Source organism: Diadema setosum, chromosome 21 (assembly GCF_964275005.1).
Source record: "Diadema setosum chromosome 21, eeDiaSeto1, whole genome shotgun sequence".
In the NCBI taxonomy this organism is placed as follows: domain Eukaryota; kingdom Metazoa; phylum Echinodermata; class Echinoidea; order Diadematoida; family Diadematidae; genus Diadema; species Diadema setosum.
Window position 1 is genome coordinate 26,428,171 of NC_092705.1, and position 23,854 is coordinate 26,452,024.

Consider the following 23,854-nt stretch of genomic DNA (forward strand, 5'->3'; position numbering starts at 1 on the left):
CGATATGAGTTTCGTTGGCCAAGGATAGAGAGAAAATCTAGGCCGAAACGCATTAATTTCTGTGAAGATTTTTGTGAAATGCTTCATTGGCAGAAATTTGTATATTGTGTAGCTGTTTCTGACAGAGTTTCGTTTTGAGTTGAACACTTCCTCTCTCGTATACTATTTGTTTCCTGAATTCTGAAGTGTGTAAATGTCATTCCATAAACCGATGATGTTAATTGACTTGAGTTGAATGATTTTCTGTTTATTACATTATGCATGTTTCGGGCAAACATGCAATGGTTTGGTAATTCTGTGATTAAGCTATTTTCTTGAGATATGTGTGAACCTAAACATAGCTACTTGAATATGTTAGAGCATTGCCTATATGTGTACATTTTTGGTGATTTTTTTTTCTCTCCTTTGTGAAGATTGAATGCCACCATAGATATCTGGTTCTTTTTTCCCCTCTATTTGATTTTCAGTGGTATTTTCATGTGTCAATGGTTGAAATTCTAGCTCATCATTTTTTCCCTAAAAGAATTCTCTTCTTTTCACTGATTGTAAATCATTGCATTTTGTATTTATTGAAAACTATGAGAAGGGTATTTATTATGAGCTATTGTGCCAGAGTGATATGTTGAAAGGGAAGATGTCATCATTGGCATTTTTCAGCTGTTGATTTTTTTTTTCCTGTTTTTCTTTTCCTTTTTCCTTTTCCTTTTTTTTTTTAATTTTGGTTTCAGTTTGACATTGTGGGGTGTAGAAAATTTGTATACATACCAAACAAGGCTGCCCTATGTCCAATAAAAAAACAAAAATATGAAACAGAGAATGGTTACCATGTTGTGGATCTCATTTTGTGTTGAGTTGTGATGTGGTAGAAATGTTTTCAAATAAATATAATTGTAGTGTCTTTTAATTCTAGTGATCAGCTTTTAGAAACGAAAACTAAAAAAAAAATGTTTTCACAATATTAAGAGCTGAGATATTGGATTGTGAAATCATCCATACATACGTTTGAATTTTGGTGCTGTTGTTTGAAAAAAGCTGTCATTACTTGATACTCACATTTTCATTTCATATATTTCCACTTTAAATCATTGGGTTTACAAAGTTTGCGTAAGAAGAAAACAAAAACCATTTTACCAAGTATGATGATGGCAGAATCGTGAGAAGCAAAAGTATGCTAATTGAAAATGATCCCTACACAAGTATTATGATGTAAATACATTTAGTGAATTATCATTTGCCATTAGGTTGAAACAAACATAAAACATAAAAAAAAGTATGCAATAAAATAGACCAGTTCGTAGTTCCACTTTGTGCATGAGCAGGAAAAGGTCATTTGTGACAACAGACATTTGGTTTTGTTAATTCACTGAGATAAGCAACTGTTATGTGATGATTATTCATATATCCTTATATTGATATAGACTAGATGGTGCTTGCCAGCACGTCCACCTGACAGCAAGGCTGCATGGTATTTGGCGATATCAAAAGAAAATGTTGTTCATGCATTCAATACTAAAAAATGAAATGGATGCCTCCTGAAATGTCAATTGGCCATTTTGGTCACCTGGTCTAAACGAAAATTCATTCTGTGTTTGAATATGAATTCCATAAATTGTTACATCGGGCAAGCTTATGCATTATGTTGCTTTGAAAACGAGTAAAGTGCGTAACCAACTGAGAAGAAAAAAAGGTCATTTGTACCAATGTGTACATGAGCTAATTATGAACTGGCTTATACCCATAAAATATTGGATAAGAAGTCATATTTAAATGACAAAGATGAGAAGGGGAGGAAAATCTGCATTTGGCTGTACATCAAGTTGATGTCTTTGTACACACCTGATTGTGAAAAGAAAACACGAGTCTACCTTAGCTTTTCTAGTAACCTGCCGATTAAAAAGCAACAACAAAATAAAAGCAAAACACACTTACAAACACACACTTTGTTTTCCCTCGATCTCTATTGGTTTCATTCTCAAATCATACATAACTGGATACCAAATAAAACATACAAATACAGCTCAAAAACAAAATCAACACCATTTTTCGTTGTTTACTGCCATAATCGCTCTCTCTCTTTAACATCGACAACGGGAAAAAATAAAGTCAAACCAACTGAACTATACTAACGAAGCAATACTATTATTTCACTTGATCATATTGTCATATGAAACCATATTTCCTTTGAATGTGTAAACATAATCCACTTTTAGGATAGTGAAATTATATGCCAAAAAAAAAAACAAAAAAAAAAATAAAACCAAAAACATTATACAACTCCAGAACGAAATCTTTCATAAAAGCCATATCATCCCCTCCCAAAGAAACAAATAAATTTCTGTCATATCCTAAATGTGTGATCTTACCATATACTGTAATTCTTACTACAATTTTATCACTGATGGGCGGTGATTTGGCTCATCAGTCGGTAGATAACGCGTCTACCCCCAGACTGATCCAGAGGACCTGGGTTCGATTCCCGTGTGTAACTGAACAATGTTTTGTGTAATCATACCGTCCCCGAAAGTAAGAGGCAAAACTCTGTGTCCCTCGGATAGGACAAGGAAATGGAGGTCCCGTGTGTGAGAGAGCCACAAATCAAAATATCTCGCTTCATTCATTCTTCGTAAAAAGCAGAGGAAGTGGGAGAGAATATTGAGATTTCATTAGAGACATCCTAGTGCTTCTTTTACTGATTTGAAACCCGTTTATAATACTGTTATCCCATAAAGTCCTATAAACGGCATCTTAATAGTTTGTGATCTTTGTTATCTTTCAAACTTTTAAAAATCTTTTATCATGTCCCAGTAATTTGTACAGTAGAAGAAAAAATATATTTCTTTAAGCCATGTTCTACTCATTATCGTCTTACTATCACTACTCACTATCATCTTATTAAATTGGTTGCAGAATTATCAACAGCCTCTAATTCAAAATGGCTAAATGCATAAGTGATCAGTAAATTGGCAACAGATTTGGGAAGATTCAAGTCTCTCTTTTTTTTTTGTCTCCAACTGCTAAATGTTGTAATTTCTTTGTTCTGATTTTGTGCAGATCTAATGACTCTTTGACCAATACCGTCTAATGTTTCTTCAATGCAGTAAAATTCAGAAATGTTAATACTTAACATTAAAAAGGGATGATTTCTGCAACAAAATGATCACAGGTAGTGGGCTTGCATTTTAACGGAACCACCCGAATAAGGATTCATATAGTATGTACACATTTTGGACAGAAAGGACGGAAAAATGCTTTGTATGATTTTTCTCAACAGAAATCCATTGACTTTCCATTTTGTTATGTCTTCTAGCAAAATCGCGATGTGATTTCTTTGATAAATTTATTGAAATTCCAATTACATAGTAATATTAGAATTCTATTATCGCATTGGTCTTGAACTGCCCTGTCGTATTTCACGTACCTATACTGATTTTGACCGAATCTCGTGAAATAACGCTTCCGTTACTCATTTCATTTCATTTCATTTATTTCCACTTTAATAATTGGTTTACAAAATTTGCATAAAAACAAACAAACAAACAAACAAGAATGCGTGGTATCAAATATGATAGCGGCGGAATCATGAAAAGCACAAAGCAGGCTTAATGAAAATGATCCCTAAACAACTATGATGTAAAAGAAAACTTAATGGTTCACATATAACAGAAATTACAAACTTTATTACTTGTATATCTATACCGTCTATACCTGAACTTACATTACTTTTCATTTCCTCTACAATTGTTGTTATCTCTTTTTTAGATATTGGCTTTAAAATATATATATTAATTTTATTAGGGAATTTCAAATATTAATCATATGAATTCTTATTTCCCTTATCAATACAGATCTGCAGTTTCTTACCAATACTAACAAAAAGTCCTTAAAAAATCAGCTATATCTGTATTGTTTGTTATCTTTTCATTCCCAATCTCAAGAGTTTCTATTAAACTGCGTTTAATATTTCTAGTTATACTCTGGAAGAGATTATTAATAATTTTCCATGTTGATTAATTTTTTACTCGATGAAATTTTTCATTAGAATATATCTTTTTGCTTGCCTTAATCTATGTGTAACATAATTCCCAAATTTATTATATGCCTCTTTTCTATAAGGGGTTGGTTTCTTAACATAAAGGACCTATATATATATATATATATATATATATATATATATATTTATACATGCTTATTTTTTTTTTTTACGACAAAGCTTAATCAAATCTTAGTCAACCATGGATTCTTATTCTTCTTCTTATAACTGTATGATTCATAAGGAAAACATTCATCGTAAATATCTTTAAATACTTGCAAAAAACTATCATATTTAATATCAACACTTTATCAATATAATTTTTCCATTCAACATTTTTCAATATGTTACAAAAATCATATTTTATTGAGTGATATTACGCTTTACATAAATGGGAAGTGGTTTGCTTAAAATTACAATGGGCGATGGATGAGGACATTGGCGGGTGATCACTTATATCACTCACTCCGGAGTGAGTACAGGTATCAACATTTGTAAATATATTATCCAAAAAAGTGACAGAGGTTGCAATTATCCGACTGGGACTTTTGATTAAAGTTTCCAAATAAACTCCATAAAATATCAATTAATTCACAACATTTATATAGGGCATCATTGAAATGTCTCTAAGCGCTACAGGAAAAAAAGGAGAAAAAATATCCATAAACAAATCAATTTTTCGCTAAGTCTAAATTCAAATCACCCATTATAAAACAATTACATACACGTAGATTTACCCCATTTACCTCAAATTTGCACATTCATTCAAAAAAATATCACTATTATAATAGGGGGACGATATATCATACCCACATAGTTTTTTTTTTTAAATTTAGCATTGTTATTTACTAACTAAAAAATACTTTCAAGCGCCTCTGATATAACTGTCAACTCTTGTCTACTAAATGCGTGTAAAGAATTATGAACATATACACCTCTTCCACCACCTCGTTTGTTAACAAAATGAATTATATTCATCTGAATTATAAACTTCAACTGAAGAAGATCTATTTAACCAAGTTTCAGTGAGTCATATTATCTTAAAATTACGATCAATACTGCTTATATACATATTCAAATTATCGAAAAATTTCGGCAAACTTCTACACAATTAATATGAACTAACGAAAATGAATTAGGAAATTTAGCATCTTTATATTTTGAGTTAAACGTTAAAGGCGGGCACATCAAAGTAAGATTCAGGTAAGTTTTGTCTATCATGGATCGTATCACACATATACATATTTTTCATATGAGAATATTCAACGGAAAGACAAAATATTCACATCATTAAACACAAGTAATTTGACACAGCTGCTGGAAATTCAGAAGATAACGGAGACAAGGTACTGAATAGTAAAATACTGGTACATCATGAAGTACATGGCATTAATGACCACAATATATGACATACAAAACTATAATCTTGATTGCAGTGAAACGATAAGCAGAATAGCATAAATCGAAGTAGAGGATTGTATTTGACACGTATACTTTGTATGAACAGTAATAAACAGGTAAGTATACTGTGTATTTAAGTAGTAAAAAATATAGCATTACAAAAGTGATTAACTGTTATTATGAAGCAGCTTCATTCAACTATTATTGTAAATGTAATTTCTTGATGTCTTCTTCACAGGTGATCAGTTTTGTTGCTGTCTTGCCACTGATGAGGGCAATTATCCGTCCATCAGAGGACCAGGCAGCTGTGATATTTTTGAAACACGAGCCAGTGACAGCAGTCTTTGATTTCTTTTTGTCAGGTCTTCTGCGATGACAATCCCTGATCCCTTCGGCTTTTTGCGATTGGTAATGATTTCCTTTCTCTTTCTGTAGCTGGTTAGCTTCACGATGATCGGTCGATGATGGGACTCGAGACCCATTAAGGAATATTTAAGATACTTTGACACTATTCTTTGATTTCTTACATGAGGTTTCGAAGTTTGTCGAATATTTTCCGACTTTACGGTAAACACTGTAAACTTCTGGGCGCCATTTCATAAAGGATGTTAGGATAGCAACTTCCCATAGCAACATCCAATGCAGGAAGCGGGATTCTTGTCGTTACCATGACAATTGCCATTCCATCAAGTTCCTACCATATCGACTTTAATTGTTGATGAAATGGGGCCCTGGTGTTTGACCATTTTCGACCTTTACCTTGACCCTCAAGTCAACTGCGAGCATCAAATGAGTGACTTGTCTTTACCATGACACATCGGGCTTATCAATATGCAAAGTTTGATTGGAGTTATCATCAGATTTCTCGTCGGATAAAACGCTCCTGAAATGTCAATTTCGCCTGTGATCATGTTCCTTTGACCTTTATCCCTAATCTTATTTTCCTTTAGTCACACACGTATAATTCTGGATAGGGTCAGTATGCTACCTCAACATGCACCCGAACTAAAGAGATATATCACTGTACATGTAGCAGTTAAGTCCTATTGAGGGAGAAGGGAATGAACCACCAGCCCGTTTAAGAATAACCTTTCCTTCACATGTGCACAGTTAAGTCATGCAGGCCAGATAGTCACTAACTGGTGTCAAAGTTTTTGCCTTTCACCTAACATAAAAAATGTATGAAATGCGTAGGATTAATGGCTCAAAATATTTTGTTTGAGTTAGTTATTTTAGTCCTTTTTATGAAAATATATCTCCAAAATTTCAGGAGAGTTAGTATTTTTTTTTGTTTTATTTTGTATGTATTACCTCAAACAACGGAAGAACGTTGTTGTATTATATGGCGATATAATGTGGCCATAAATTATTGTATTATACAGACGGACAGTTTGTGTCGTTATACAATTGGCCTACTGGCCTGAACTCCATTCGATAAGCTAATACATTTCAAAGCATGTGCTGTATTATTATTCGTCAAGCACAGAAATTTCGCAAGCTCCGGACAAGCTCAGACTTTGGACTTTGCATGGACTTTACCCAACTGCAACTGGAGATGATCAAACACATAAGCACGTGGTTAAGATCAAGTTCATTTTCTATTTTTATTTTGGTACTTTTATGTTGTTTTTATTGCTCATATTACTGCCTAGAAATTAAGCCCGAAAGGAAACAAATGCAAATAAGCAGCAGAAAGACACATCTTCTCGTAGTGCGAGCATTGTATTCAACAGTCACGTTGACTGGTTGACGGCGTTCATGGTTTGATCTCCACACTCAACGGCCATGATGCAGCAGTCCAAAATGGCGCCTAGTAAGGGAGATCCAAACTATTTCGAGCTTCCAAGCGTGTTCATCATGTTCCTGATCGCATTCGGCATGACTTTGACTGCGGTAAGTATAACTCTTATAAGATTTAGACGAGTGGTCTAGTGATCTATAGATCTGTTCGGTTTAGACGCTGTGTGTGTGTGTGTGTGTGTGTGTGTGTGTTTGTGTGTTAATGTTTATTTCAGCCATAACTGGGGACTTCAGTATGTCCAAAACAGGGGTCATTCCACGAAACCGACACCCACCACGAGTCATACAACTCGCGGGTTCGACATTGAAAAAAGGTCCATGAGTCATACAGCCCACGAGTCCAACAGCCCAAGACTTCGCAACAAGGCCGATAAAGCCCATGAGTTCCACACTAGGTAAAAACATTCCACGAGTTCTACATTACAACACAAGGCTTATGATGTGTCGGTCTCGTGGGCCTTGTTTGCTTAATGTCGAACTCGTGGGCTGTGTGACTCATGACCTGTATGACTAATGGACCTTTTTACCATTATTTTATTAACAAGATTATGTCCACGTAAAGTTCCTGCGTAAGTTCTTTACATTCTTCTCGAACTACGAGTCGCATTTGCACATACTTATACATTAGAGGATGGTATAGTTTTGGTTGAGACGGGACTTCATGTTTCCAACATTTGTGTCTGTGTGTGTGAATTAATGAGAAACCTCTTATGGATTATAAAAGCATAAAATTCTCAGAGGTATTGGAAGTTTATTGGATGAAAATCGGGTTTAAGATGGCTGGGATATCCAAAACCTAAGTAAAACAAAGGGATCCTAATGAAAGGTGGGTCTCACCTTTTATTAGGGTCGCTTTGTTTTGGATATCTCAGCCATCTCAAAACCAATTTTCATCAAATAAACTTTGAATTCCTCTTAGAATTATATCCTTCTTCATATTTCTAAAGAGGTTTCTCGTTATCTGAGAAAAAAAAAATCATCAAAAACGTTGGAAACCTTAAAGCTTATCTCAACGGAAAGTGTACATTCCCTTGAAGAAGTTTACAACCATTACGTTCTTCGAGTTCTTCTCGAACTACGAGTCGCGTTTGTACCTATATACTTTATAGAGTCGACACAATGATTGACATGTATAGACGTACAAACTTGAGCTATATAAACATGTGCTAATAAAGAGTCAGTAGATCTACTGAGTGTAAATACTTGCAATTACAGTCATATGATATCTAAAGACATGTTGATTTGAATGACGAGTAAATAATCTATATTGCTCCACCATGCAACATACAAGTATAAATGTGAACTTTTCGTTATGCTGAATTCAGTTTCTCACCTTCGTCCATGTTTTCGCAAACAGATGTGCGTTTACACTCCGAACTTGATACCTTTCGACTACCTGGGGTTCATCGGGGATCTGGCTCGATACCTGGCCTATGAAAGACCGAAACTCATCGCAGGGATGTACGTGGCATTATAGTCTTTATATTGCTGAATTTGTACTATTAAAATCTTGATGTTCTTCTCTTAAGAACAAAGACTAGAACAGAAAAACAGATTGAAAATAAAATCTAATGGGACTGGACGTAAGAAATAATGATTTCCACGAAGCTTTATATAAGAAGTGGTGATGGATTGGAACAGATTTCCATTCGTTACGAAAAGATAATGCTAGATATATGGTTTGATAAAACAGAGTTGAAAATTGTCGAAATGCGACTTTTGGTCGTCCCGTGAGGTCTCGGGTTCGAATCCCGCTGAGTTTCACATCTCTGGACGAGGGGTGAGGTTCTTACCCACACGGGGTCACCCAACAAGACCGACACCCACGAGTCATATAGCCCACGAGTTCGACACTAGGCAAATAAAGCCCATGAGTTCGACACTAAGTAAAAGCAGCCCACGAGTTCGACAGATACAACACGGGGCTTAATGTGTCGGTCTCATGGGTTGTATGACTCGTGAGCTGTATAACTCGTGGGCTGTATGACTTGTGGGTGTCGGTCTCGTGACGTGCACCCGTAATCCTGGAATAATATTGCTCTTAGCATTGTCCAGCAAAATGGCAGGGCCCTATAGTAGAGCAGCGGCAACACTGACAAGGGTATACCCTGTGAAATATGACCAATATCATTTTTGTTATCATCAATAGAATGAAGAAAGCGTGAATGAATTACAATAAAGCCATATGTATATAACCATAGGCGGTGCTTTGGTTATATTGGTTGACTTGTCTGCTTGATGCATGCCTTAATGACCTCCTTGTCAAAACTTACACGATTGTATTCATTTATCTTTAATTTTGATTAAAAAGATTGAATCCTTTGGATTTTGTTTCTTCATTCTCTTTGCAGTTGGTACGGAGCAGTTGCAATTCACGTATCTGAGGCAATATACGCTTTCTATCTGGCTGGGTGAGTTAACAATACTGCAACCATGCCTGCAAAGGAAGAAAACCTTTTTTTTTTTCATGACCAATACTTTTATTTTCTTTCATTGTTCATTGAACAAAATCAAACCGAACAATGTATTACAGGAATGATACTGTCTTTTTATGATTACACAAAGCCACAATAACATGTAGTATAAAAGACGTCTGTATATATATATATATATATATATATATATATATATATATATATATATAAGTATCAAAATCGAATTTTGAAAATGAAGAGCCAATCTTCTTAGCTAAAGAATACTTTAGATCCGTGGTACGTCTTTATTGAGATTTGAAGCCAACAATAGCAAGAGGTTCGGCTTGGAATCGCAAATACAGATGCAATATTTCAACACCAACTTTAAAACGTTAAAAACTTGTCAAAGAAAAACCAAACACTGATTTTGTTGAGAGATAGAAGGTGCAAGGTTTCGGTTCGCTTTCTCATCGATAATGCTATTACATTGTAATAGCATTCAAAGTTGCCCCTATACTGGAACATTCGCAAAAATATGAACACGTGCTTTAATAATAAGCTTTACCATAAAATGCTCAAAGGAGAAACCTTTTCTCTTGATTTTGATCAAGAAGTCAATGAAAGGAATTTGTTTAAAATGCATGTCCAAGTTCACACATCACTTTGTATTTTCTGTTAAAAACTGAAGGTAAAGTTTAGATTTGGAAATTTGAAATTTGAAAACTTGTTCATTGGAATATTTTGAAATAAAATGTACAAAGGCGAGCATTGTAGTACATTAAATAAAGTGAATTGCATGTATTTTCTCCATGACCACGATCTGCCTTGCTTCTTTGCATCTCTGTTGAAAAACAAAAACAAAAAACAAACAACGCAGAAGAAACAGCAAGGTAGTCAGATATCTCAATTTACCGACCTATGTCCAACTCAGATACTTCGGGTACACACACACACACACACACACACACGCACACACACACACACACACACACACAGAAATACATACGCAAATTTGGCGCGCGTCGACAATCTTTCATAGAGGAGAAACAAAATCTCTTTGGGAGAAATTTAAGGGGGTACATACTGACGTAGGCACCCTACTAATGGAATAAAACGTAACCAGCGTACCTCATAAAGTCGGATTCATGTCCCAAGATCCATGTTTAAGGTTTCTCTGTATTTGTTTACTTTTTAAAACAATTTATTGGTACCTAATTCCTCAGAATTCCAATAGTGCTTTATTTGCTTTCCACTGATGCCTGTTTTCTTTGAAATCATCACATTACACTGACCAATACATAATTATACTGCATGATAGGATCATTGCAAAGATATTTTCTTCTCCTCCTCACCTTTGGATCATTGTCATTTTAAAGGAAACCGAAACCCAAAAGAGCAATGTGGATTGAGTGAAAACGGCAACATACGTAAAACACATCAGTGAAACTTTGAGAAAAATCAGACAATCGATGCCAAAGTTATTAATTTTTGATGTTTTGCTATCGTGATCACTGGATAAGGAGACTACAAGAGTTCATGACGTCATGTGTGGACAACAATATAAAGAAAATATTAAAAGAATTCCACAAAAAATATTTTTCATGAAAATTACACATTCCATCAACTTGATACTGACATAATTATGTAAAGGGTAGCAATTATTCCCCCTGCTTTCTGAAAGCGGTTAGTCAAGTGCAGGGCCGGTGCAGCCGTGGGGGCCGTGGGGGCTCGGGCCCCCACATTTTTTGTGCACCATACAAAGGAATACATAAGGTGTCATCACTTTGGGCCCCCACACTTTTTTCAACCCGGAAGTACGTAAGTGGCACTAAAATAGAAGTATATACAGATCTTGAAGTATGGCGGCGGTAAGGTTATGTGTTTTCTCTGAAGACCATTTTTTTTTTTTATAATACCCGGAAATGGGAGGGGAGAGAATGAGCTGAGGCCCTTTTTTTTTTTGTCAGCTGAAGAAACCCGAAAGTGGACGGGGAGAGATGAGCTGAGGACCCTTTTTTTTTTTTTTTGGCTTGTCAGCTGAAGAAACCCGGAAGTGGACGGGGAGAGATGAGCTGAGGACCTTTTTTTTTTTTTGTTTTTTTTGTTTTTTGCTTGTTAGCTCATGAAACCCAGAAGTGGGCCCCCACACTTTTGAAAACACTGCGCCGCGGCCCTGAAGTGCTCTTTCATTACTTTAGAAAAGTGAAAGCATGTTGAATTTTCTTTATCATATTCTTTACAGTGTTGTCCACACATGATGTCATAAACTCTAGTAGTCTCCTCATCCAGTGGTTCCAACACCAAAACTTTAAAAATTCATAACTTTTGCATCGATTGTCCAGTTTTCCTCCAAACTTTCACTGATGTGGCCTACTAATGTTGCTGCTTTCACGCAATCCACATTTCTCTTTGGGTTTTGGTTTCCTTTAAAATAATTGCATACAGGAAGAAAGGTATCACCGGCTGCGCGCGCATCAAATGGTTCATCTCCACACTCTGCTTTGGGATAGGCTCACTTGGTATCCTCCTCAAATACGATCCCACCGAAGAGGGCGCTGTTGTCAGAACGGATCAAAAGTGGAGTGGAGAGAATCGCTCCAAGATCAAGTTCGTGCAAGTTCTCCGAGAGGAGAGCGATGGCGATTCCGATGGCGACATTCAGGAAGACAACGGTAGTCATGACAACAACAGTCGGTGTTCATAGGCTGGTGATACTGCATGCTATGTGTCATCTATGCACAAAAAGGTCGCCTGTTTGAAGAGCGAATGGTTTTCGATATCACGTTTCGGACGCTCCTGTATGAAGGCCTAAATTTACTCTTGATTGGTCTCCATTCAGAAGGCACGTGTGTATCTGATACGATAAAACCGTAGTATTCCTGTAAAAAACAAAGAATACATTAGATTTTGCGTGTCGTTCTTGTAATTTATATTTCATCATGGGGGGGGGGGGGGTGGTATTTACAACGCGAATTTCAATGGATCACAAGGCAAGCAAATACAAAAGTGTCAAGTCCTCTTTTGGCAGCTCTGTCGATTGGCGCTAAGTCACCTGTGCAGACGACCTTCGGCTGTAGTTTTGTTTGTTTGCTTGTTTGTTTGATTGTTTGTTTGTTTGTTTGTTTGTTTGTTTTTTTTTTTTGGGGGGGGGGAGGATGGCTACTGCATTACGTAGAAAGAAGTTAATCGTGTTTCATATCAGGTTTTCTTTTATTCTTGTTCGATTGCTTTAACTTAGCCACGTGTCAAGTAAGTAAAAGAAAATACGTTTTGCGCTATGATAGTGCTCTGTTAACAACAACAAAAACCCAACACAAACTGGACCATGTGTTATCATTGATGGGTTTCAGCAAGGTGCATTAAAACCTTGATCAAATGTGTGTGTGCGTGTGTTTGTTTATGTTTGTATGCATTTGACCAAGAACGATGAACTCCCTATTTTCATTTGAAATTTGTCTGCGAATTGTTTTCTGTCAAGTTTAGCCCTGTTTGAGTGTTTGCTGTCGTCGTGTCTATCCATGTATAAATAGTTAGGATCACTTTCGTTCTGCAATGATGATAATGCTCCTAACGTGACAACATGAATTCAACCTACTGTAACCTGGCCTGGATCACTATGAGAATAGGCCAGAGAATGTGAACGTTACCCGTCCTATAATATAATTCCATGTGCGTGACCTGTTTCCTGAATTTAAACAAACAAACATCGATTAATATTGTCTCACGTTTAAGATTGTCACAAACTTAAATCCGTCCATCACCGTGTATAATGGCCTCTATGTCTAACCTGATAAATATGAAATATTAGATGTTGAATATGTTGTGTAGTTTCTACACGAATACTGCATATGAGATGCGTCGTTTATAAGTATTTTATTATAATGGTTGAAGCAAAACAATTTCATTTAGCTTAAGTTTTTGGAGACTGAAATGTAAGATCGCAATCACACTAACGACATTTCCTAAGTTTCAATGAAAAATCAGCAAATCATATTTAACAAAGGTCCAAAATATTGAAATAGTAATAAAGGTCCAAAGTATTGAAATATTGTATGAAAATATTATTCACCTTCTTCATCTTCATATTTTCGATATGTCACTAAAGAGTGCTGGCTTGAGTCTGTTTGGGTATTTCAGCTATGTATGTTACATTTCCAGATTGTTTATTTCATATTTCCTCTAATGTTTCACAATTGAAGGGTATAGGCCCTACGTCAGTTTTTGCCTCATGTCAATCTTATCAAAAGTGCAGGTTTGGTGCGGAATAAATTCTCAAGGGAAAATTTCTACGAATTTCTGTGTGTTGCCTGTTTATTCGACGATGCAGAGAAAAGTATTTTGGGCAGAAAGCAACTTCTGACGACTCACATCTCCTTGCATTCAAAACATTTCCTCAAATGTCATCGCGCTGTGTATTATTCATTTCCCTTTTTCATAACATGCCTTTGTATTTTTCTCCTCTTCCTCTTTACTTCCCCTTTCCTCCATCAAATCCTTCTTTTTTTTTTCTAATAGTTCTCTTTTTCTCTTTCTTGAGGCCGTGATTTTTTTTTTCTAAAACGTTCGTCCAGTTTGTCTCGCTCTGTAAACCAAATCACAAGAAGCAACCATACTTTGCGCCCTATTTTTGTTTCTCATCTCTACATTTCTACACTGAAAAGTTTTTAATCTTCGATGTATTTTTCATTTTATTTGTGTCTTAAAGCGTATATGCATTCGTTTGCATCACCCTGGCCAAATGTACAAGGTTCCAGTTAAATGGGAACTCCAGACCACTTAAGAGTTAGTGTGAAAAGAAAGAGTAACATTTTACAAAAGTTCAAGAGACTCTAAGACTTGTATTCAAACCCTATTGATCCATTTCCCTTGGTTACCATTGACCTCTGACACTACTAAGGACCGAAGATTGCATCTGAAACATTGTTTCTTCTCCCATTTTTTTGATAGCCATACCGACCTCACAAGATTCCACCCCTTCGAGGCTACGCGTTTGGCCTCCACATTGTTTCGTTAAAACGTGTGAAATTCTGAAGTCCTGATTGCGCAACTCATTATTCTTGTGTCTGATGTAAATGACGCTTTCTGTGTTCTGTTTATCATGTTTATGAGACTGTATTTTCATTGTGAAAGTCAACTGTTTTTAATTTTATTTCTGTCATGATATTCTACCAATACAGCCTGTATATAGAGCGATGTTTGTCTTCAACATGAACTCACTGTCGAACAACGGAGGGGCATGGAATCGCATAGGGGGTTTTATTTTCATTTATTACAGGATATACAGTTATTTCATTTAAATTGCTTTTTAATGTACTTAATCATTACTTTCTATTCTTCATTCATGTATTCATTCTCTTATTTGTTATTGAATTTCGCTTTCAGCAAAATTACTAAACAAATAACGGTGAGAAATTGAAATGGACAAAATTTTCTGTCAACTATAGCTATAAAACATTGTTCGCGACGTCCTATGTGGTCAGATCATAATCAAAATCCGCTCGTGACAATGAATCCCACATGAATTAAGAGTCACACTTGCATTATAATAAGGTTTGCTTCATTTATTCTAAGCTTTTCTGCCGAAGAGCGCCTGAACTTTGTATCTTTTTGTTTCTTGATACGACTTCGTTTGTTTTGCGTTAATCGTGTAACTAACTTCGATGGTATTGTTTCTAAAATAAGATGACGTCTGACCTAACCGTTCCTGCGATTAGATTAGTGTTTTACTCGACCTTTGGCTCGGGTCTTGAAAACCGAATAAATAAGGAAACAGTGTGTTCAAACAAGGGCATCCAACGCAACAATAGTGGTGCCGTAGCGTGTAACATAGAACCTATCATCGTGAGGATAGCAAAGTATAGTTTTCAACGGACGCACATTAGATTGTGCATTTTAACACAGGTGTTTTCTAGACCTGTTGCATTTCTTTGCCTTTATTTCCTGATAGCACTGGACTACATTTTTTTTTCAGTGTTTAGTATAACAGTCGCGATGGCGCAGATAGTTGGACCAAACTTTTTCCGACTGCCCAGCATCTTTGTCATGATCCTTACACTGTTACTGCTGGGTATCTTTCCGGTAAGTAACTGTTAACAACTTGAGAATAATTCGCAGCTGCATTGTGTCAGCAGACGACATTTCTACTTTTTTTTTAAATTCATAGTTGCATAGTAACTAATGCAGTGTTTACACAGGTGATCTTTCCTGAATTTATTCTTACAGAAATGAGTCTTGATACCTATAGCTGCTGTGAAGAAAAAAAAAAACACCTTCGTTCTTAGCAGATGTTCATTAATTGCTTTCCATGTTTGCTAGTGCATGTGTATGTGTTTGTGTGTGTGTGTGTTTATGTGCCTGATTGCATATGCGTGGTCAATTACTATGATTATTTTCATAACGCACATGCTGGGATATAGAAGCGTACGACGCCCAAGCCCAGCCTTCGTTTCGCATAATCAACGTTACATGGAGTCCGTTCGAGATTTGCTTGAGGAAAACTAGGGCGGTGAGTTGGCTCAGTCGGTAGCACGTCTGCCTCACGATCACGCGGCCCGGGTTCGAACCCGAGTCTGGACTGAGCAATGTTGTGTGTGAGCATACCGTCCCCTCTAGCAAGAGGCAAAACACTCTGTCCCTCGGATAGGACATAAAATGGAGGTCCCGTGTAAGAGAGAGTAACAACTCATGCACGTAAAAGATCCCGCTTCATTCATTCATCGCAAAGAGCAGGGTGTTTAACCCGGTGAAGTGGTCCCATCTCACACCCAACTGGACCCCATGGAAGACCAGCTTAACGTAGCTGAATATGGGCTATCCAGCCATCTTCTCAGATGGAAAATGAATCAAACAAACAAACAAACTTTGACGCATAAGCGACACACGTGGCACAAACATCAGGAGCTGCCATTAAATTTTGTCCTCACAACGGTGATGCTTTCCATAACTTTCAGGCTAGTTATCATAAGGTAAATGTTTGCTTTCTCTTACAGTAAACGTAAGAGAAGGCAAACAGTGTGTAGTTTATATTTTGTATGCTTGTTTGCATGTAACCATTCTTCCGGGCCTTACTCAAAGGCATTTTAAGTAGAACCTTTCCTCTGCACTATTTCATCATGGAAATTGTACATGATATTTTGCATGCCCAAAATTATTTCCAAGCTATTCAGCAAGCCATGCCAACGTAGTAAAAGAACTGGGCCCTGTTTCCTAAAGCTGTTCGTAAAGTTACAAACAACTTACGAGCGACTTGTGATCAGTTGCGATGTGCTATACTTACCAGAATTTCAATAGTTCAGCACAAGAACTGATCACCAGTCGATCATAAGTCTATCGTGACTTTACGAACAGCTTTATGAAACACCCCCTGGTGTGTATTAAGGTTCTCTGTTATTAGAATGATTACCATCAGTCGAAGGTTCCTTGGGAATAATTCATTCTTGTTGTTTGATATATCACATGCATATACTGCTCATCTGCAGAAGAAAAAGAGGTTGTCTTGTATTTAAATCAATGTGTCGTCCAAACTCTATGTTGCCAATTTGCAGATCTGCATGTACTCTCCTGACAAGATTCCGTATGGTTCGCTTGGTCCTCTTGGGAGCGTCCTCTACTACATGGCATACAGCATACCTGTGTTTACCGCCAGAACGTGAGAATCCCTTTCTTGTCTTTGCTACTCTATAGGTGGCGGCAAACTGTCCCGAAATTTTCGCAAGATGGCAATACGCATACGGAATTTTCAGTTTCGTGCGAAGTTGGCCTCGAACTTGGTCCAAAGCTTTATCAAGAAGTTTACCCGAAGGACACACGAAGGAAACACAATGGCTACACGAAGATTTTGCCACCGCACACGAATTTGAACATTTCCTTTATTGTGTGTCCGTCGCACCGATACGAATACGTAAATACATACAGACGTTTTGAACGATTGAATGACTGAATTACTTACCGTTGTATAGGAAGGAAGCCTGGAATGCTTTTAATAGTTTAGCAGGCGTCAAACTGCCTCGATGTTGAGCAAAGATGGACTCACGATAGAGGGAATTTTCAAATTCGCCTCTGCTCGACGAGTATGAACTGTGAATGTACGGCCATTCGTTAGGGTATCTTAAAGACATCGTATAAACGCCGGTGGAGCTTCCTAAGAGGTTGATAACATATGATCGTGCTTGCTTTGGCTACTGTCCTGCTTTTGGTCAAGCTCGGGACCAACTTCGCCAGAAATTTCATTATCGTATTGCCATCTTGTGTCAACTTCGGGACAGTGTGACGTCAGCCTTGTAGAAAGCAACAACGGGACCAACGGCTTGAAATCCCACTCCCTTGGCTGGCTAATATTATAAGGCCATGAGGATGAATTGCCTAACCTAACCTAACCAGGAACAGCGATTTGGGACGAAATAGCCTTTAGTCTCGTAAGGATTGATAAACCTATTAGTGAAAAATTGAGCAAAGAAAATGGGATTCCAACTAGATTCGAACTCGAGACCTCCGAGTGCTAGCCCGGTGCTCTGCCGACTGAGCTAGGGTAGGAAGCCCTAGTTCTGTGTTCGTCCCACAAACTCTTAATTCTCAATGCTCGAATGATCAGAAGCTATAACAGTGTGTTTGTGTGTGACACACAAGTACACACTTAAACCTGGCATAAACCTGAAGGATAATTCAACTTGGGGATAAATGCGAGGGATCACCGAAGTGATTCAGCTTTTTAGTATCTATCAAACGTATAAATAAACAGAAGAAAACTAACCAGAAATGAATATAAATCAAACAGACGCACACACAAGCATACACATACATGCATAATATTATGCATGCACACAATCTCATAATATGCGTAAACACACACACTTAGATATTGCCATGGGGATGTTTCTGTGGACCGTATCAATACTGATCAAAACCTTTGTTTACTATTAAACTTGTGATGGAGAATTTGAGAAAACAAAATTGCTGCAAATTTCGTTGATGCGCCACTATTTCTTTTAAAATCAAATGGTGTACTTCGATCTTTCGTAATTTCTTCCCACAGATTTTACGTCATTGTCGCTGTTCATATCTTGGAAGCACTCTACGCATTTAGCCTGTCAGGGTAAGTTCAAAAATATCAATTATGCAAATAGATAACTTTAAATTGCACCAAAAACCTTAACTCATCTCCCTTCAGTCAATCAGAATATCATCATGATTATCAGTGAATATATTTTGACACATCGATAAAAAGATCTGTTAAAATTTTGACTGGCTCTCCACTTCCTTTGCAACATGTTGAAGGGTTTGTCAAATTTAATACAAATCCGTTCTCGTTATTGTAACTTTAAAGATGCGTAGACCCTGTTTTATGAAGAGTTATAATTGGTTATATAGTTGATTTCTATCATAAGTCTATGGCAGCCTGTTTATTAAGGAAATTTATAATCGATTATGTTCATAAAACGGGGCCCCGGAGTGGAAATGGGTTCTAAGCGCTAAAGAGAATCGATAGCATAATGTATCTGTTGTCTGTAGGAAATTTGCGCCGTACGCTCGCGTACGCATTCGACTTAACCACCGGGTCTGCGTGCCTTTAAAATAGTTCTGACTTTTTCGCTTTCTATTTTCCCATTGTAGGAAGGTCGGGGTTGAAGGCCTTTACCGTGTCGCGTGGTTCATTTCAACCTTCATCTTCGGCATTGGATCTCTACGATTGCTGCTTAGAGCGAGAGCTGACATGGAGGTTAAGCACAAGGTTTAAGGAAACCTTCAACCTTGTGTCAACCACACAGAAAAAAGGGGAATTGGTCTAAAGTCTAGGGCATTTAAGACATTCCCGTGAAGGTCTGGGGCCTGTCTTATAAAGACTTGTGATAGAAATCAATCACAAGTTTCTTGTGAGCTGCAATGCAAGTTGCGATTGATTTGGGGACTTGTGATTGATTTGAAGGCTTTATAAGACGGTGCCCTGTTCACAATTAGCGACTGTTCAGTATGTCTGTAGCAGCATTTTACAATAGTGTAATCATTTAAAGTTTAACGAGAGAGGTGTTCGTTCAAAAAAGAAAAAGAGAATTATTGCAGAACATACTTTCACAATGATGTTTCTAGTCATTTTACAGATTCATATCAAGAATCACAGCTTCAAAGATGTAATACGTAATAGCCTGCATGTGATATACTTACGCCAATAAAACAATACTTGCAAATCTTTGCCTTTCAAAACTCTATAAATCACAGCCATTAATTTGAGCCTACATTTTGTATATCACCAATTTCTACTGCCCACCTGTAAGATCTATATCTACATTTCAATGACTACAACATGATTTATGGGGGAATTTGAAACAAATCTAAATCATATACTAATAATACGCATTTTCCATGTGTCGCTCCGATATAGTATTGGTCAATCAGGACATTTCCGCTATCTTATGTCAGACATGATATTACGATTACAGTTCGATATATTCCGAAGGTTCGTTATTCCCAAGGTTCGTTAATTCCGAAGGTTCGTTAATTCTGAAATAAAAAAAAAAAAATGTTTGTTATTCCCGAGGTTCGTTAATTCCGAAAACGAAGTAAGTTTCGTCAGTATGCAATATCTTGTAATTTTCGGATTGACGAACTTAATTCATTTTCGGATAAGCATGATAAACGAACCTTCCGAATAACGAACCTTATTTCATTTTCGGATTAACGAACATCTGGAATGATGAACATCACCTGGTAAAGGTGACGATAATGATTGCCCGTTTTGACATGTTTATTTAAGACTTATTTTTGTAGAAGTATTATGCTGCACTATGGGATTTCTCATGCTGCAGGGAGGGCGCACAAAATACATGATGATTTCACATATGCCGGCACGCAGTGCTCCATTATACCATGTATAATCCACTCTACGTGTACCTATGATTGGAGAAGAGTAATTTGAATAGAGTGAATTAATATCTGCGGATGTCACTCTAGTTGGATAGAAAATAATTATTCAAATATATATATATATATATATATATATATATATATATAATTATATATATAGTCCAAGAGTATTGATTTTAACCTGGACATTTTTGGTAACAAGCTGATTTTTATTTTTTTTTTCAGGATAGCTCCAGGAATGTGTCTACAATAACATACTAAAAGTCCTCATAAATCCTCTTTGAGCGTTTTCCACAATCCAAGATGGCGTCCAAATGACCGCTATTTCTTGAAATTCTTATAACTTTTTAACCAGGTAACCCAAATACAGAATTTAAATGTCTAAATATATGTTTTGAAGCATGAAGAACCTAATGAAATACATCTCAAGAGTTGTTAAAGCACACAAGTACCGCAATCCAAGATGGCGTCCAAAATGGCCGCCATTTCCTGGAATTCTTATAACCCTACAATCAGGCAACCCAATACAAACTTAAAGTGTCTAAATATGTTTTTAAGAATGAAGAACTCAGTAAAATACATATCAAGACAAGGGCGTACCGAGGGGGGGTGTTTTGGGTGTTCAAACACCCCCCTTTGCCAAAAGGGGGGTGTTAAAGGTGTTCAAACACCCCCCTTAGGCAAAAGGGAGGTGTTTGAGCTATTCAACACCCCTCTTCAGCAATGCTTAGATGTTGACAAATGAAACAAAAGCTGTCTTTACCGCTTTTATTTCCGTTTTGAATTCCGCCTTTCCTTTCTTTTGCGTTCATTTTCTCTCTCTCTCTCTTCCTTGTTTTAATGTTTGTGTGGATGATGATACATTATGGAGTTACATAATATCATACGCACTAAAGAACTCATGGTACAGTACGTGTTAATACTACGTTACTGCACCGCGCGCGAAGCTGACGCGCAAACAGTAGACATTCCCGATCCCTGCTTTGCTTTCTGACCGAATCGCGAAGATACATTGCGCATAATGTTCACCGTTTACCGGTATTATACCGTACGCGGTACCGTAAATTGTGTATGATGCGTAATTTATGTGTGTACAATGCATGCTGCGCTGCAGCCTATTATAGGCACATTGCATGCTAAGTCAGTAGTATCAACTACCAACAGTGGCGTATCTGGGGGGGGGGGGGGGCAAGGGGGCACGTGAAAAAAAAACGAGAAAAAAAAAAGAAGAAAAAAAAATCTCGCGCGGACGGGGGGAAGGAGAATGGGGGGGGGGGGGGGCAGAAAACCAAATCAAACAAGATAAAAGCAAAACATGAATTCCATGAATTCCATGTTTTGTAACGCTGAAATATAAAAATTTTCGGCTCGCTCGCTGCGCCCGCTCGCCAAAATTTATCCAAAAAAAAAAACAAAAACAAAAACAAAACAAGAATAACAAAACGTAATGATGACGTGGAAATATGAAAATTTCGGCTCACTCACTCGTAGTAATTCAGAGTATTTTTCCAAGTCCTTAGTTTGTTGGCATAAATGGTTATCTATGAAGCCGTCACTATATCTTGATTAGAATATTGTAAGATTTAATAACCAAAAAATGACAAGAATTCCATGTTTTGTAAGGTGAAATACAAAAATTGTCGGCTCGCTCGCTGCGCTCGCTCGCCAAAATTTATCAAAATGTATCAGATTTTATATCACCCTAAAAAAAAAAAAAAAACCTTTTAAGTGCTCGAAAAAGCATATCAAGTGGACTTTTTTTTAGTCCCTATCGGGATGGGATTGGGGTTGAACACTGTTGGTATATTGGTATAAATCGTTATCTATAAGACCGTCACTATATCTTGATTAGAATTGTCATTCGAAGATTTAATAACCAAAAATGACAAGAATCCCATGTTTTGTAAGCTGAAATACAAAAATTTTCGGCTCGCTCGCTGCACTCGCTCACCAAAATTCTTCAATATCTATAACATTTAAAACACCCTCAAAAGACCCCTTCTATATAAGTGCTTGAAAAAACACATCATGTGGACTTCAAGTTTTTTAAGTCCCTACCGGGATGGGGTTGGACACTGTTGGTACAAATCGTTATCTAAGGCCGTCACTATGATTAGAATTGTAATTCGAAGATTTAATAACCAAAAATGACAAGAATTCCATGTTATGTATAAAGCTGAAATACAAACATTTTCGGCTCGCTTGCTGCCCTCGCTCGCCAAAATATATCAAAATTTAGGGTAGCCTATACATTTAAATCACCCTCAAAAGACCCCTCTTAAGTGCTTCAAAAAGCATTTATCATGAGGACTTTTTTTAAGTCCCTACCGGGATGGGGTTGGGGTTGAGTTTTTCAGAAATTAGGGGCGCAATTTTCGCGCTTGCCACGGGCGCCGTTTTCCCTAGATACGCCACTGACTACAGTCAGTATAGTAGCCTACTGGAAGCAGCAAGTTCTGGCTCTGGGAGTAGCAAGTTACTTGCTACTCAATGTAATTAGTAATAGCACATGGACTTGGTTAACCTTTAGTAATAGTAGATATGAATCTTTTCAATGACTGAAAGTTAAAACTGAAAGATAACTGAGTGTGAGTCTACAAATTGTGGTTGGATGACTTTATTGCGCCTAAAATTCATTAGATAATATCTAGGTCTAGGAACAGTGGCGTAACTACGGGGGCCCCCCATCCGCTGATTAAGAAAAAAAATGAAAAAAAAAAAAAAAACCTACGAAAATGGTACTTCAAGGGTTAGCACTGGCGTAGCCGGGGGGGGGGGGGGGGCGATGGGGGCGGTCGCCCACCCTAAGATTTGGACCGGGGATTTGGGAGGCGGAAAAAAAAATGCGTGTATACTGTATGCATGCACATGAAGCGGGTCTCCTTTGTAACCTTTCATCAAATAAGATCATATTTGCTTTTTGAAACTTTCACTCAAAGTGTGCACCAGATCGTTGAATTTCAATTCAAAATATGCAAAATCTCTCGTGCTTGGGAGGGGGTAACCCTCCCCCTCTGTGCCTCTTTCCCTAGCTTAGTACACTTTTTAGATTTACAAAAAAAAAATATGAATAATTCTGAGTGCACAAGACTTATCACTTATATTCCGAAAAACTCAAAGTTCCCTCATGTACGAGGGGGAATTTCACCTTTTAATAGACCCTTTCTCCCTCAGTCTTCCCCCCCCCCACCCAATCAGTTTTTTTTTTTTTCTTTTTGGTGATTTCCCAAATATTCCATCAAATATGCGTATACGAGATATCTCCATTTCAACCTTAAAAAGGCAAAAGTTCAGTATAGTAAGGGAAAGATGGAGATAACACTCGCCCTCGCCTTCTCCCTGCTCACCCGCC

General features: G+C 37.1%; 2 protein-coding genes across 2 annotated transcripts; both read left to right on the forward strand.

Moving 5' to 3' along the window:
* The first annotated feature begins 7,216 nt into the window (after positions 1–7,216).
* LOC140244848 (transmembrane protein 254-like) lies at positions 7,217–12,349 on the forward strand. The gene is made up of 4 exons (XM_072324458.1): positions 7,217–7,324; positions 8,589–8,692; positions 9,583–9,642; positions 12,091–12,349. Exons 1-4 carry the CDS (start codon positions 7,217–7,219, stop codon positions 12,347–12,349), a joined length of 531 nt encoding a protein of 176 aa, XP_072180559.1.
* A 3,287-nt stretch (positions 12,350–15,636) lies between these two features.
* Positions 15,637–19,378, forward strand: LOC140244222 (transmembrane protein 254-like). Its single transcript, XM_072323858.1, has 4 exons — positions 15,637–15,723; positions 17,190–17,293; positions 18,677–18,736; positions 19,255–19,378. The coding sequence occupies exons 1-4, from the start codon at positions 15,637–15,639 to the stop codon at positions 19,376–19,378; spliced, it is 375 nt and encodes a 124-aa protein (XP_072179959.1).
* The last annotated feature ends 4,476 nt before the right edge of the window (positions 19,379–23,854 follow it).